General features: G+C 38.3%; 2 protein-coding genes across 3 annotated transcripts in view; both read right to left on the bottom strand.

Moving 5' to 3' along the window:
• LOC134661061 (juvenile hormone epoxide hydrolase-like) overlaps positions 1-14,183 on the bottom strand; it is a 100,136-nt gene extending 85,953 nt beyond the window's left edge. Inside the window, exons 1-8 of one of the 2 annotated variants that reach the window (XM_063516970.1) lie at positions 14,093-14,183; positions 12,981-13,163; positions 12,356-12,583; positions 11,779-11,943; positions 11,129-11,275; positions 10,194-10,395; positions 9,642-9,873; positions 9,222-9,463 (exon numbers count right to left, since the gene is read on the bottom strand). In XM_063516970.1, coding sequence (XP_063373040.1) covers positions 9,235-9,463; positions 9,642-9,873; positions 10,194-10,395; positions 11,129-11,275; positions 11,779-11,943; positions 12,356-12,583; positions 12,981-13,163 — 1,386 coding nt within the window. In that variant the 5' untranslated portion in view covers positions 14,093-14,183 and the 3' untranslated portion in view covers positions 9,222-9,234. Of the gene's footprint in view, positions 1-9,215; positions 9,464-9,641; positions 9,874-10,193; positions 10,396-11,128; positions 11,276-11,778; positions 11,944-12,355; positions 12,584-12,980; positions 13,164-14,092 lie in introns of those variants that run through there. The other variant, XM_063516963.1, reaches the window with a different exon arrangement.
• On the bottom strand, positions 2,892-7,441 carry LOC134661448 (juvenile hormone epoxide hydrolase-like). Its single transcript, XM_063517546.1, has 7 exons — positions 7,248-7,441; positions 6,571-6,798; positions 5,537-5,698; positions 4,695-4,880; positions 4,023-4,173; positions 3,441-3,669; positions 2,892-3,180 (listed from the first exon to the last, which is right to left on the bottom strand). Exons 1-7 carry the CDS (start codon positions 7,422-7,424, stop codon positions 2,967-2,969), a joined length of 1,347 nt encoding a protein of 448 aa, XP_063373616.1. The 5' UTR covers positions 7,425-7,441; the 3' UTR covers positions 2,892-2,966.
• Positions 14,184-16,789: the final 2,606 nt, after the last annotated feature.

Below are 16,789 nucleotides of genomic sequence, written 5' to 3'. Positions count from 1 at the left end.
AAATTAAGCTAAAGAATATCAATAAAAATACATAAATATACAAATAAATCTAAACCTGTCGTATTTTTTTAACCCTTAAGGCCCACTTGCACCATTCCACTAACTCGGGGTTAACCGATTAAACCTGGATTTACCATGGTTACTAGTACAATTTAACACTAGGTTAACGGTTTAACCGTTTAACCCCGGGTTATTGGTATGGTGCAAGTGGGCCTTAAAATCTTTCAAGTCTCCGGAGTGAAGACATATTATAAATGCGAACAAGTGCATTAAAACGAGGTAAAATAAGCTTTATATCTAAAAACAAATCATATATATTAATATATATTCTTAATCCCTCTGGTAGTCGCAATACAATGTGCGGTCTCGCTGGCAACAATACCTAGTTTCGACATGATAACTCCCAATAGTTGGCACTCTGCTGTCACCTTTATTGACAATTGACAATGACGTATGTTTCAAAGTGACATGTACAGTCAGATGCAGAGAGAGGTGACCCCCCTTGCATACAATCAGTCTATGCAGGGGGAGTACCTACTGGGCACGCATTGTATCATTGGGACATTTGGGGTCCGTTTATAGGTAAGCTTTTAATTTGCACCCGACGGTGTGCTAGATCTTTCGTACCTGAACGTCAAATTCTTAAGAAATATGACTTTTATAGTAGCCTCAATATATCGCTGCCAAGTCGACACAGAGTTGACTTAGTACGGATCCTAGGTACCTTGGAAGAATACATACAGATACAGATAATCCATTTTAAAATGCACAGCCGTCCCTAAGTATAAATAAGTGCTCCTCTAAAGTACCTTTATTTCACTCTCCTTTCACATTGAACTGATATTCTATTAACTATCACAAATGAATAGCAACTAAGTACATAAAGGAAGTTTCCCCTAACAATTAAGGTAGGTTTTCGCCTGGAAGCAGCAGTATGTTATAGAATTAGGAGGGGGTGAGACTGGTGAGAGCGTGCGTTCTGCTGATAAGGGGTGTGCGGCGCGTCTTGCAGCGGGGCGGGAAATGGAGCATTTACCCTACTGAGGTTTGGGACATTTTTAAACAAACTGTTGTTTGAAGCTGGAAGATACTTGAATATCTGAGCTTTTCGAAACTTGTGATAAAGAAATGTAAATAATTGTAAAAAAAATACAATTTCTCGTAATATCTGTTTTTATATTCCAGATACTTATTTTGTCCAAACGATTTGTCATTGTAGTACAAAATAGTAGAAAAGTTGGCCAATCCAATTCAATAACAAGAAATAACATAAAGAACACGGCAGAAAATAAATAATTCATTGCTTATTATTTTATTAATTAAATTGTATAGTTTACCTAATTTAGGGAGCGGCATTCAAAACTGAAAAATCTGATTTTGATTTAACATGATATTACTCGCAGAGTCCTTCACTTGAAGAAAAAGCCACCTATTTAAACGTGCGTTTTTTTTAAACGTCGCCTAATTATACCATGTTGACACACTCCATATTTAATCAATCCATACAAATTTCACCCGTCCACCGTGTACCGTGGGTTATCGACGTTATCGTTGATCTAACGCCTTGCCACGTGCCATCACGTAACGATATGGCAAATCTGCTGAGCGTAGATAGAATGTACGGTAGTAAGGATATTTGCTTGCAACAAAATAAGAGAGATGAGTTGGTGTACCGACTGTACAGTCATCTGCAATAATATGTTACTCTTTGAAAGCCGCAAAAATATCTGACACGATCCTATTTGTAGAGCGAGAGCGTGTCACATATTTTTACGGCCTTCAAAGAGCAACTAATATATTATTATTGTAGGACTGTAAAAGAACTTCAAATTTGAGGCGCTTTTGTTACTATTTGCACTTTAAAAATTAGTATACATTGGTCTTAATTATTATCAGCTTAGAAAATAATTAAGACCTTTTTCGTGCTAAGCCAAACACTTAGAACTCCAATCCTAGACGAGTGTCATAATACTCATAATCATAGGAAAAACTAGTGTCATTCTATGGAACTTGCTAACTATGTAGTCTATGTAAACAAACACTAGTAAATTCGTATTTCATTACAGTTTGGCAGCAGTATGGCGGTCTGTTTACATAGCAAGTTCTATAGAATTACAGTAAATTCCTTACGGGATAAAATAACGCAACCTAATTGTGTTTGGGGTTGTAAGAATTGTCTCGATTAGTATTCGTTTTGCCTATTGAAAGAAAGGTACGGTCAAGATAAAAACTTGTATCAAAAAAAATTTTTTTTTTCGCAAAAAAAAAACTGTTTTAGCCAGTTTTACCCTCAATTATTGCACAGTGCGAATTTGTACATTTTATGCATCTATCCGCCCCTACCAGTTGCGGTATCAGTATTAGTCCACTCGAGGGTAAAGTGATTGTTATTGCCCTTCAAATGTGGCTCAGCGGGGTGGAAAAACTGATTTTATTGCACATTAAAGGGGGCGTAAATGACAGATTAACTGAGCTGGAAGCTATTTTGGACAAATTCTCTATTTTGTAAAGTGAAAGAAATCGAATTGAATTTTAGTAGAACTTTTATTTTATAACACTTTAAACTCTCGCGTTTTGTACACATATTTAATTACACAAACGTGTCTACCGCGATATAATTTTATTGTTTTAACCTTTATATAATTCCGACGTTTCAGCTGACTTGCACCAGCTGTGGTCACGGAAAGACTGACGTCCCAACAAATGTCAACGGAGATATTAATAAAACACCACTAAACTACCCGAAATTAGTTTATAAAAATGTTCGGGGTAGACAAAGAAATTGCAGCTACCCGTCAAAGTTTAATGTTATCGTTTTTGTTGTCATTTTTTTAATATCTCCGTTGCCATTTGTTGGGACGTCAGTATTTCCGTGACCACAGCTGGTGCAACTCAACTGAAACGTCGGAATTAAAGGTAAAAACAATGAAATTATATCGCGGTAGACCCGTTTGTGTAATTAACTTTTATTTTCTCTCATGGAACTCCGTAAAGGCCTTCACAGCCGTAAACACATCCTCAGCTAATGCTTCAGGCTCCTCAAAGGCGATGAAATGTCCTCCTCTATGCAGCACGGTCACGTTCAGCAGGTTGGGGAACTTGAATCTGATGGCCGCTGGGGTCTGGTACAGGATCTCGTACTTGGCTTGGAGGACCCAGGTCGGGACTGGTGTGGATTTTCTGAAAAAGTAGTATGGTATATTTTGTATTGAATCCAGAGTAAAGCGAAAGATTCCCAAAGAGTGAGTGTTGAGATGGATTCTAACGTAGAATCTTGAACTCAGAGAGTTCCTAAAACTCCGCTCCGTGCACCCGCGCCAGGTAGCGGACGCCCTTATAGGTACTGCGCTATTAATAAACCAGTGACTTTCATCATAAGCTCTGTCATCACTTATCATTTATCACTGATTAGAATCAATGACTCGTCAGCCTGTACTTACATAGACAGTCTCCATCTCTTCATCCTGTCCTGAAACCCATCAGCATAAATCCTGGCTGCTGTTGTCCCGCCAAGCCAGTACGTCATCGCATTATCCAGGAGCTGGTCTCTTGAGAACTTCTCCAGCAGACCCTCGTCAGGCCGCTCCTCGAGGCCAGGGTTGGTGCCTGAGGAGAACTTCTCGAGAATGTAGACTAGGAGACCTAGAGGCGATTCCGTCAGAGCGATGCCTGAAAGAAAATGGCACTTGTGTCTTAGCGCCACTTGCACCATTCCTCTAACCCGGGGTGAAGTGGTTAAAATGTTAAACCAGTGTCAAATTGTACTGGTAACCATGGTAACGTCACGTTTAACCAGTTAACCCCGGGTGGGAATAGTGCTAGTGGTCAGTCTCTTCACTCACGTCACTTTCAGCTCAGGCTTTAGAAATGTTCCACACCGAGGTACCGCGAAATACGCAAATTGCGGGGATCTTTCTCTTTTACTATAATGAAGGCGTAATTAGAGTGACAGAGAATAATGCCCATAATTTGCGAACTTCAATTTTTGCGGTTATAGCCCCGTATATTTGGTGATATCTTACTAATTGTGTCCGGTTTGGTGGCCTGCAAGGTCAAGTAGCCACCAGCTCGCCAATACAGCCGAAGTTTGTTAGTCCGGTCCACGACCTCCGGGTCTACCATCCAAGAAGGAAATATAAAACTTAGACCAGCCAACGCTATGGCACACGGATGCTGAAATGACGAGATAGTTTAATTTATTAATGATATAAAATGTTTCTAAAGCCAGATCCGTCGGTAGTCTAATGTTTAACAATAGAAGATAGCTAAATGACACAAATTTGAGACCATAAGGCTGTTTTTAATGATGCAGAAAAACTGCATTAAAAATACCTAGGTACATTATTATACATATTGCATACAGAAATTAGAACTGTCAATATCTAGCTAGCTAGCAGTAATATTTTGGTAGACTTGGTATGAAAGTTCTAAAAGTCTACCATCTCCTCTTCAGTCGCTAACGTAGGTACACCTACGTTCTACGTACACCCAGCCGAAAAATTGCATGTACATTTTATTAATGACTTGCTTCATAATGTGGTCATGCAATTTTGCATGCAATAATATACTGTAGGGTAGCACGACTGACGCGTAATAGTCTCCTCTACTGGATATCAATTCACTAAGGTAGAGCGCCGTCTGGTCGCCACGACTCCACAATATCACATGGGTTACCGCTCGTGCCATAAAGTCACCTGTACTGTAGGTAGGTTGGTGTGAAACCCCAGCACAGCCTCAGGGTACAGCGTGGCCAGGTCTGCAGCAACGATACCCCCCCAGTCCCCCCCTTGCATGTAGAACTGTTTGTGCCCTAACCGCTCCATCAAGTTCTTGAGAAGGATGGCGGTCTGAGGCCCGCCCATACCTTGACGCACGGGTGACTAGGGAAAAGGGCAAATTAATGTCAAATATTTTTATTTTAAACTTGGTTGGCATGCAGCTGTGTTCAAAAGAGGAAAGGGAAGGTTTCGAATGGGTCGGAAACGCGCATGTGACAACTCTTGAATACAGGCGTACATACTTCCCGTCAGGTGATAGGTTTGCCACCAATATGGCAAAAATATCATGGTGAAGCGTAGCTAGTCAGTTATAGCAGAAAATGGCAAAACATCAAACAGTAACTGATTTACGATAACGGACACCAATATGGTAAGTAGTCTGTTTGAGTTGAGTAAAAAACATACAATTTCTCTACAACAGCCAGTGTCGTAATCATTCACATCTTCGTCGAAAAGCAGAAACAAAGTTTAAATTGAGACGAGAAAAACTTTTCTTTGTACGGATTTAATTATTTTTGTCTGAAAAAGTTTAAGGCCACGTGAAGACGCTCACGTGCCCCGAAGTCTTAAAGATGCAAGAACAACTTAAACAAATTCAGAACTCTGTAAGAATTTTCTCTTTCTTTTACTTTTGTATTGGAATGGATTGACAGTTGTCGAAAATAAATTCTTGATTCTCTCTAGTCTAAATAGCATCAATGTTTAAAAAAAATCCAATTCTTACATGCCATTCAACAAAATAACTTCGATTTACTTACATCGGAGAAGCCGAAGCCAGGAAGACTGGGCACTATGACCTCAAACACAAATCCATGGATTGGCTTTCTAGTCAGTAGGGGAATCAACTCGTAGAACTCTCGCACGGACCCTGGCCAGCCGTGTAGAAGAAGGAGTGGTAACACTTTCACACCTGGCCTCATCTGCAAAGGTATATATATAGTCCTCTTCATCGTTTTCGATGACGGCGACCCTAAATAAATATTATGGACGTTGTCTAGCGTGAGCCCTAATGTGGCTGGCCAGCTCGAACTTGGTCTTAAATACTCTATTGCACGCGTGACAATAGTACGTTGGCCAGCTGTGTTGACCGTGTACAGGTAGGCCCTCAGGTCTCTCTTTTCGTAACTGGCGTTTTGTGTCTAAGCTTGTGAGGCGGATATCTTCAAACATTTTGAAACCATTGGAAAGCAGGTAGACAGTAGGTTCAGCCAGCAATTGTACCACATGGAAAGAACGCAGACATTTTTTTTTATTTTCATAAATTGCACGCGCTTAGCGAAAGTTTTATAGAATTTTACAGTACTCGTACATCTGGTTCTCCATTACGACACCCTGTGCTATAATAAGCACATTACGTAACTACGTCGAAAATTTAAAGGGCCATATGTACTATCAAATGTCGTACGGAACCTTAAAAGGAATTTTCAGTAGGTACAAAATTCGCTACATTAACATTGATTATAATGTTCTTGACATTGACCAAGGTCTACACATTACGCAATAGCTACCATAAAAATCTGTAAAAAATCTATATTTTTTCGTCATAGTATTGTTTTATTGAGAGACAACCTTGCTATTGTGTTTATTTGAAGAAAAAGCCAGTTTTAAATTAAGTATGCCAGTGACGGAACGTCAAAACATTCGTCGGCAAGCTGCTAATTAGGCTTTCCGTTTCTTCATGACGAGACATGCTAGCCACGAGGAATCCTGACGGGATCTATCCCACTATCTATAACTCTAGTTCTAAACCCAAACTCCGCTCCTAACTCCGCCATACATACATGACACTAACCTTTGGCCTAACCCAAATAAAATGCAGATCCATCCCCTGCACATTCGTCTTGAACTGCTGGAACTGGTTGAAGAACTGCTCCCTCTCCGTAAAATTATACTTCTGCGCCCAGTACTCCTTCCAGGAGTTCAGATGAAGACTGTTGAAGCCGTACTGGAAGGCTACGCCCTCTAGCGGGGGAGGGGGTGCGCGGGTGTTGAGTAGACGGCATTTCAGGTCTACTATCATCTGGAAAGTGAAGGCATCATTTTATTAGCTCTTTCTCTGTAGCTTATATACGACCTGCAGCTGGACCTGGTCCCCATCTACTGTACAAGAAGTTTTAGGCTTCAATCCCCCAGAATTAGGGATTACCACAGTACATTTAGTTAAGGTAGATGTCGCTAAGCAACTCCCTACATCATCTGAACAATGATAGAAAGAAATCTGGTCGAGCAAGTTTCGGAACAAACTAGGTAAGAGCGACTGGATCGGTACCTATTAAAAAATAGCAAGCTCAAAATTGAAATCTCATCTGATGCCGTGAATTTTGATAGTTTTCTTTAATTTGAATAAAATTTTGTTTCGTTAGCAGACGACTCTTCTAAGTTTAAAATCCAGAATTAAGAATAGGTTCGGTCAATCCATTTTAAATTAAAATTTAAAACTATCAAAAGTTTTAGAGGTCATAAACTCACCTCCTCACTAAATTTCACTTTAAAGGGCCTCACACTCGTATCACCCCCCTTCAGTTCCATCGACCCCCACCACTCCTGGGGGTCCAAAGGTGCCAACAGATCATTTTTCCAAAACCAATATAGCCAACCAGCTGCTCCGATCACCAGGAATGATATAATTGTCAATACTCTAACCATTTCTAATCTCAAAATATCACTTTCCCAATTCTCAAATATTTTTCAACGAATATTATATCTAAGACCGCGACGCGAGATTTTTTTCAAATGAAAATTTTTGTAAGAGACATTGTCTTAATAAGATCTAGAGAACTAGTGAGTCAACTCAACATTTTACGGTTAGTTTTTAATTATGTACCTATGTTAAAATTCGATACACAATATATCTAGACAATAGCTATATAGGCCTGTATGTAAAAAAATGATTCGTTTTTATCGATTTCTTTTAACAGTGTAGAAAACTTTAAGGTACCTTTCGGATTCGGACTACACTCAGCATTATTGCAGTGCGACATTACTGCCAACTGCATTAAGTAAATGCTGTAAATTTTTGGCTTAATTACTGGCACATCGGCTACATAAAACGTAGGTCTCTGGCCTTTTCATGCAAACCAGGGATGTTGCGAACATCCGTATCCGCATCCGCAACCGCGGAACTTCCGCATTATTTTCAACATCCGCATCTGCATCCGCATCCGCATGAAATCGATGCGGAGCTTATGCGGATGCGGATGTCGAACAAGTCGGTACAGGAACTTAGCGTCTTAGCGGCGGCGTAAGTGCTAGTAGTAATTTTGTCATTACCTATAACGAAATCGTCTAGATCCAGAAAAGTCGGCCAAGTTACTGTTTATTAAAAATAGTAACGCACCTATATTCTTGCTCAAATACTAAACGTTTCGTTTTTTTTTTAATATAGAAATACTAAAAATGTAATATTTGACGTTTTCTAAGTACCTAATCTTGACATCCGCATCCGCATCCGCGGATGTGAGCCTTTAAATATCCGCATCCGCATCCGCATCCGCGGATGTCAAAAAATCTGCATCCATAACATCCCTGATGCAAACCATAAATATTGAAGTGGTGAATTTTTCTTTTAGTTTGTTGTAATTATACTATTTCTAGTCAGCACTAAAATGTTTTCCCTCAGGATTCGGGTCTGGGTATGGTCATCTATCGCAAGTCGCAACTTCGAAATTATACATAAGTATTTGTCCGATGTATCATTTGCCAAATTTTCATTTGATCGAACACGGTTTTCTAAAAGTTGTATTTTTAAAAGGGTCACCAATCTTGCCTAATCTAAACCAATGGCTTCTACAGTAATATTTTTTCGAAACATAAAAAAATAAACGGTTTAAAAAAACGCGTTCGATCAAATGAAAACTTGACAAAATATAAATTGGGAAAACATATTTTGAAGTTGCAGGAAGTTGCAGGTGAGCGTTTTCCAAAAAAAGTGTACATGCCATTCATGTCTTCAAAATATTGACTTCTTGGGCTCATTTTACTCAGAATCATTTGTACATTCACGCCTCATACATGAAAAAATGTGTCCCAAAATTTTGTATGAAAAAAATTTTTTCCAGTGCGTCACGTTCATACAAATAAAAAAAAATTACATTCAAAAATGTGACGATCAGGAAAGGAAATTTTTGGACACATTTTTTTATGTATGAGGTGTGAATGTACAAATGATTCTGAGTAAAATGAGCCCAAGAAGTCAATATTTTGAAGACATGAATGAAATGTAAACTTTTTTTGGAAAACGCTCAGGTATGATACGCAAGGTAGAGTTAGACCAAGGTAATTCAGCAACGATTTTGATAGCAGACGCAGTGCAAGTGTTATTTTAAACGTCAAACTTCTATGAAATTATGACGTAAACTGCACTGCGTATGCTGTTAATTCGTTTCAGACTTATCTTGGTCTTACTCTGTCTCTTGCAGCAAAAAAAACATAAGAATACAAAAGTATAAAGCTTTATTTACAGCTCAGTCTTCAACTTGCTCTTGTCCAATTTCCTAAAGGCACTGATCGCCTTCAACACATCTGCGGCCAGCGTCTCCGGCATCTCGAATGCGATGAAATGGCCGCCGTCTTCGAGAACCGTTATACCGACGGTGTTGGGGAACTTCTCTTTGAGGATGGATGGCGGCTGGTACAAGAGCTCGTGTCTGGCCTGGAGGATCCACGTGGGCACGAAGGTTGGGATTCTGGAATGAATGTTGATTATAAGAAATCGGTATGATCACTTGTGGCGACAATTTTTGATAGGGAAGAATAAAAAATGCATCATGTCAGATGAAATTCGAAGTATTCGAACTCATGGTTCTGGACTTGAAGCTGGGGTTGGTTGGTTGAAGACAAAACTGTCAGGAAAATTGTTCATACCTGTTAAGCGTCCGTCCGATGTCGTTTCCAAAACTCTCAGCATACAGCCTTACAGACGTAGTAATGGAGTTCGTAGACCAGTACACCATCAGGTTATCAATGAGCTGGTCGCGGGTGAAGCGCTCTTCGAGACCGCCGTCGGCGCGAGATCTCCAGTTGGGGTTGGTCCAGGTGGAGAACTTCTCGAGAATGTAGGCCATGAGGCCGGATGGGGAGTCCGAGAGGGCTACGCCTGCAAACAAAAAGATTTTCATGTGTTTAGTTTTGGGCGCATGGAATCGATCGGTTGTCACGAAATCAGGAAAGGATTATTGTAGCTATAAAAATTCAACATTTGATACTTATAGGTACTTACAAATAATTAATTTGTGCGCTTTATCAAATCGACTATCAATTAACATCGATCGTTGCACAGATTGATAAAATTATCAGTTAGAACTGATTAAAAAAATGTTGGCATTTGGTAAAATAATCGTGGATAGTCTTAAAATTCTACTGCAGAATACTTTTTTTTTGTTAGTACCAGTTTCTAAACCCATGTGTCTCACTCACCAACAGTATCCGGTTTAGTAGCCTGAATATGCATGTATCCCGACTCCTCCATTACGAACGAGAAGGTCTTGCCGAGCGGATACAAACGCTCTGCCAGGTGAGGTTCCACCACTAGGGAGGGAAGTACGGAGCCCACGAGCATCTGTACCATGGCGTAGGGGGACTGCACCATGGCGAAGTTCGTATGCCAGCCGAGGACCTCCTGTCAATGAAACTGGGTGTGTAAGTTCTAACAGTGGCAAACAAGCATGGGCTACTGGAAAGCGTAGGTAGGCTACAGTTGGACTGGATGCTTACAACTCTAGTATCACCTAGAGGGACAGGGACCTGTTAACTTTTGAAGAATCTTATACCTAATGACATGATGGCCATGATATCACGATCCTCAGCATTGAGGGACCGAGTGAAGAAGAAGATACATTATACTGTACTTTCTTAAGAATAGTTCGACGGAGTTCATTTCACAGTGAGATATCTGAATTTAAGCAGAAATAATTGTCTAAATGAACACTTGAACAGCTCTTGATTAGATTTAAAATTTCCCGAAATTTGTCATAAAATACTTGGTGTGTGTCACAAAATAATAACATAGTGGCAAAAACTAACGGTATAACATTTACTCTTGAGACAAGAACTTCGCAACAAAACAAGCAGCTAAATCACGGGTAACTTACATAATAAGATTTAGCTAGGCGCATGTTGCCAGGCAGGGTGATGGCAGGTGGGCCAGTTAACTGAATGGTGGCCGCTTTCAGACGAAAGGAGTGCCTGGCGATGGTGTCCGTTGACTCGTTGGGTGGACGACATTCGAAAGATTGCGGGACACTTCTGGATGAGATTGGCTCAGGACCGGGATAAGTAGCGTACTCGAAGAGAGGTCTATGCTCAGCAGTAGGCGATAAAAGGCTGATATGATGATGATGATGAGAACTTACATCAGGGAACAACGAAGCCATGCTGGTGCCAACCGCGCTGCCCCAGTCTCCTCCCTGGGCGTAGAACTTCTTGAAGCCGAGGCGGTGCATCAGGTTCCTGAACACCACTGCAACTTTAGTGGCGTCGAGTCCTGGGCGGACTGCAGCCTGAAAACGATACAGCCATTAAAACGATTATATCTAAATAAAGGCTCGCCAATGAGAATTTAGGGAGGCGGTAACCACTTACAATGCAATTTAACTAAGTAACTATGAGTTGACAGGTTGCCACTTGGCAGCGACCTCTACAAACTTATACACATATTTTGATCATTATGTGTGTGGTGGCCTAAAATCGTGGGTTCAAACCTCGGTTCTGCTATATAGAGAATCAAAACTTGTTCTCGAAAAAATCGAAAAAGAAGACTAAAAATTCGGTCAGCATTTAACACAGGAAAGAGGTACGTCCAAGAGATGATACATGGGTATCTACAGTTATACACAATAAAAAGAGGATTGGAGATTTCAGGCGATCCTAGGGAGTGGTTTATGCACTGTAATGTGATTTATAATAAGGAATATAAGGATAAAAATTATCAAATGAAATTCTATAAAAAAAGAGCCACAGCATACGGGGTCAATCAGGCGAATACTTAAAACTTCTAACTTACATCAGAGAATCCGTATCCTGGCAGACTGGGAACGATGGCCTCGATGGCGAAGTCCCGGTCCTTGCTGACGGTGGTCAGGAGAGGCAGCGCCTCGTAGAACTCCCTGACTGACCCTGGCCAGCCGTGCATGAACAACACGGGGACCACTTCCACTCCTGCTGGGACCTGAAATATAAAAAAAATCAAGATTTATAGAAGCAGATGGGGACACCAAAAGATTCGAAGCTTAAGAGTTAAAGCAAGCCTTCTGTAGCTGCTGCTTCTGAAGCTGAATAGCTTTTATTGGGGCCTATCTCACAATAAACTGGGATTGGAAAAAGAGATAAGGATATCAGGAGCATCATAGAATGAAAATTTTAAGTATCTTTAAAGTATGGAATTTAAACTGACGTGAGTGTCTGTGTGTTGTTATCGACTGTCTTGTCGTGATTCAAAAACGTTAGTATAACCGTAAAACTACCTAATTGTACCTTTAAGGATTGGACGTGTTGTGTTGTGTTGTGAAAGTTAAGGTGTCTTCTGTCTAGACTTGGGAGTTAATTACATGGTGGTATGAGTATAAAATATAATCGGTTACCTCAGGCTTAACCCTGATGAAATGTATATCCAGCCCCTGGATATTGGTCTTGAAGTGAGGGAACTTGTTAAAGAACTTCTCCCTCTCCTGGAAGTTGTACTTCTCTGCCCAGTACGAGACCCAGCTGTCCAGCTGCTTGCTGTTGAAGCCGTATTCGAAGCCGACGTTCTCCAGCGGAGGGGTCCACTTGCGATGGTTCTTCAGGCGCTCTTTGAGGTGTTTGACCATCTGAAAAAAATTTAAGTATAATATCTACATCGTATCAGCTGAAAGACTCCGCAGCAACGTGTTGTGCCCTATCCTTATCAATAATCCCTGTTCCTTCTTCCTGCAATATTTGACTGGATTATCGACCCATCTTGTTGAGGTCTTCTCTGGCTGCGGCCTCACGGCCTCAGGCTCACGGTCGCACTCTACCCCAGTAGCGGTTGGCTTTACGATCGATACCTATGCCTCGCCCATTACCACTTCTATAGCCATTCTCTGATCTATGTCAACTAGTTTAGTTCTCTTCCGAATCACCTTATTACTAATTTGATTTAGTAGAGCTCGCTTCATGGTTATTATCAAAACCAAATGTTCTGAAACCTATTTAAATTACTTTACCACAAGCTTGTATTCTTACAGATTCGCTGAACGTGACCTTGAACGGCCTGATGCTTGTGTCCTGCTTGCTCTTCAGCTCATTTGGTCCCCACCACGCGTTCAGGTCCACCTCAGGAACGGGTGGAGGTTTCGTCAGGAACATGTAGTATATCCCCACAGCCGCCAGGGCGTATAAGGGAACCAGGAAGAGAACGCGAGCCATCTGAATTAAAAAATTATTCATTGTGGTTTTTTTAATGTACTTAACAGGATTTCAATATTGTAAACCTTTTTGCAAAAAAATAAAAGAAATAGGAATGTCTTTTGCTGTTGATGAACTAGAAGAGTTTACTTTTTAGGATAAATTATTATAAGTGATTTTAAAATCTGGTCTAGAATGTAAAAAAAATCTACCACTCGGGGTCACTCTATTGCCTTTAGTTGATGTACTTATACATATTTATACTAAATAAATAGCAAACAACATTATGCAAATTAGGTATTTAAAAATATTATATTGTTTCTATTTATTTAGTTTCGTGCTATTACACCTTCTTATTATTACATATAGGTGAGAGCGAGATAGCAAAACGCCGGTAAGGTGATACTGATACCGATAACTTTGAACCTAGCAATAAGTTGTTTAATGTTGCTGTAAAAATAATCTAGTTATGCTTATCAACAAAAATTGATTCTATTTATACTGAAAAAATATACAGTCGAGATGATAACCTTCAATTTTCTATTCAATGAATCCTATTTCACAAAAAATGAATTTTGTTGATATTTTGAATTAATGCATTTGTTATTTTGCTCTTAATATCAAATTTATGTCCATAATCGTGATAAACTGATAGAAAACGTTTACGATAAAAATGGCACAGTTGAACCATTCTAGAAAAAAATATTGCTTTGGGTACTATTAGACACCTTATCAATCTTATCATTATCAAACAAACATCAAACAGCTTAGTTCTTCAGGTTTCAATTTAAACTCTACGATTAAATACTTTTTTTTCCTAAACATTATGTTTTAGATAAAATTGCCTGAAAAATATCATTTGCCATAATGCCATTTAATTTTATGGGACTAAAGTCCGAAGTAAATATTCCAAGCATTCATTAAAGACAGATCATTACATAATTTATTACCTTGAGACAGTCGCGCGCGCACCTCAAACGATGGACGAGAACTGACTTGCTTGTTGTTATTACTCATATCATTTGCCTCCGTCCGAGTCACTTTTAAAAAATCTTATCTTACATATTTGATATTACATATATATTTTGAAACTGGATCTTAGTTGCGAAGTTATAACGGCTATATCTAAGATTCTACGTAATATGGGATACAACTTTGGGGCAATGACATAGCACATATCGTAACCTTGACAGTTAATATCGGCTGTCTAGTGATCTATAGATGTTTAAGCATGGCAACCGACGGCTTTCATACATTTAGTTGTGAAAAAAAAATACATTTGCGGTGCTTAAGTATTAATTGGCCTCTGTTTGTCCTAAAGGAATAAATTGTTTTAGCAAATGTTATCTTATGATAAAGTTATCACCGAACAATTTGAAATCTAATTATAATGTGGTTTTATCGTCCTTATTGTGATATGTACTATTCAAAATAATTATAGTAAATTGGCAAATCATCGTGACAATCATGAATATTATCATGATGTTGCAGAATCATCGTTCTTTGTCATTTTAGATATTTGGTATAAGTGAGTTAAAAAACTCTATTAAATGATGTTGTGCAATTCAAGTGGTTAATAATTATGAGACCGAGTGCTCAATAATTGTGCCAAAAAATAATACATAATTAATAGTTTATGGCCCAAAAATACGTCGACAAAAAATGTTTAGGAACAATTTTCGTACTCACACATCAAAATGTCATAAAAATTATACATATGTACTTATATAGATAAATATATACATAGATAATATCTGCAACTCAATTTCATCATTAATCTTTCTCTGAAAATATGTATGTCGTTTATAATGACACTCGCTCACTTTGTTCTGTTTAAGACAGTGCCAAGTTAGCTTAGACGACTCTAAGGACGGCCTTTTTTAAAGCGAAGCGAAGCTCCAAACTTTTTTAAAGCCTGTGCTTAATTGGGAGTTGTCTCGGGCTTCACTTTACTAATAACCGCGAAAAAATAATCTTTCCTTAAGAACTTTTTATAAAAGTAATTAAGATCCGTTCAACCCCACCTTTGCGAAGTTTTCGCTACATTAAAAAATAAATAAAATAACACATTGTGTAGGCTTAATTCAGGAAAACGTAAGATTTTTAATGCGTATTCTGGTTTTAATAATTGGTTATTAATTAGATTTGGATTGTTTAATATGTACCTATTGTATAATAATCTTAATTCGACATTTCAATACCATTGTTTATATAATATATTATCACTCGAGCAAAAAAACGAATTGAAAAGTCGTTAAAAAATCAAATCGTAAAAACTACGCTTCATATCATACACGCACGGCAGAGCGCATGCCGAGTACGGAATAAAAAACTTAACAAAACCCAATATCAATTTATTTATAAGCCCCTAATGATATAATAATGTTTCCCATCCTGACACGTGCCTGTTTATCGGACTTGACTTGTGCCTCGTGTCTAAACCTCATGGGAAATGCCACCCTATTTTTATTTTAATATTTATAATCCGTCAATCGTATGTGATGATGCAAATTGAGGATTAATACTCAGGGATGCTGTACCTATATTTGACGTATGTTTTTTAATGTGTTATTTTTATTTATATAATTTTTGAATTTCATAATTAGTTTAAAATAAAAAATGACATACTTACAGTAAACAAAAGAAAGAAGAATTAAACCGCTAATAAATAGCGAATAGACTTATTTTATTTATTTCAAATAAAATAAGGAAAAAAATAATATAAATGAATAACTTTGCAGAATATGGCCGAAATAAAATAAATTACAATAAATAATAAAAATGTTAAAATGTATTTTATAAAACTTTTATCATTATCTTCCTCGCGTTGTGCCGGCATTTTGCCACGGCTCACGGGTGCCTAGGGTCCGCATGGCAAAAAAAAAAACGAATATATAGTAAATATACTGCACTCGCATAAAAACTCAAATAATTAAAACTTTATTGACATACTAATCAAATTAAATTATTTACAAGTTAAACCTATATGTTACTAATTAATAAACCGATCTTAAAAAACGCCAGACCCGTTGAGAAAAGATTGAGACCGTGGACAAAATGAAACGAACCCTGAAATTGAGAAACGTTCCTTTCCATTATACAGTGACCTGAATCAATATTAAATTGTTTGAAATGTATCACTAGCGACATCTATTATCGCTAGTAACAGAACTAATATTAGCTGGTTCTAGTTAAGTAGTAATGAGGCAGATGGTGCTATTAAAGAGGGGACCTCCTCTTTAGTTTGATGGTTGGTCACATCTCGTTGTTGCCATACAACGTAGATAATATTTAATGTAATCGTTAGATGGCAGCACATTACGACTATGACTGTGTATTGATTATTACATTATTAGCTTGTCTGCATAAAAAACAATGTGAAAGAAATGACAGCCAAGTTCGTATTTCTGGTACATCGTTAGTTAGATTTTAGAGAATCTCGAAATTAATATAAAATTATGTCTCTGACTCGGTCACCTAGATGTTACGTAGTTAATTAAGAGGATTAAAATTAAATGTAAAGTAGAAATAAAACACAAAATCTAACAAATCAATCTAATCTAAGTAGGTATATTTATTTACTATCGTTTAGGCATTTTTTCAGCGCTTACATAAATCATGTAGACTATAAATTATTTTAATCAGTA

The sequence above is a fragment of the Cydia amplana genome, chromosome 2 (genome assembly GCF_948474715.1).
Source record: "Cydia amplana chromosome 2, ilCydAmpl1.1, whole genome shotgun sequence".
Classification (NCBI taxonomy): domain Eukaryota; kingdom Metazoa; phylum Arthropoda; class Insecta; order Lepidoptera; family Tortricidae; genus Cydia; species Cydia amplana.
The sequence above is the reverse complement of the archived record's forward strand: the minus strand, read 5'-3'. Positions and strand labels throughout refer to the sequence as shown.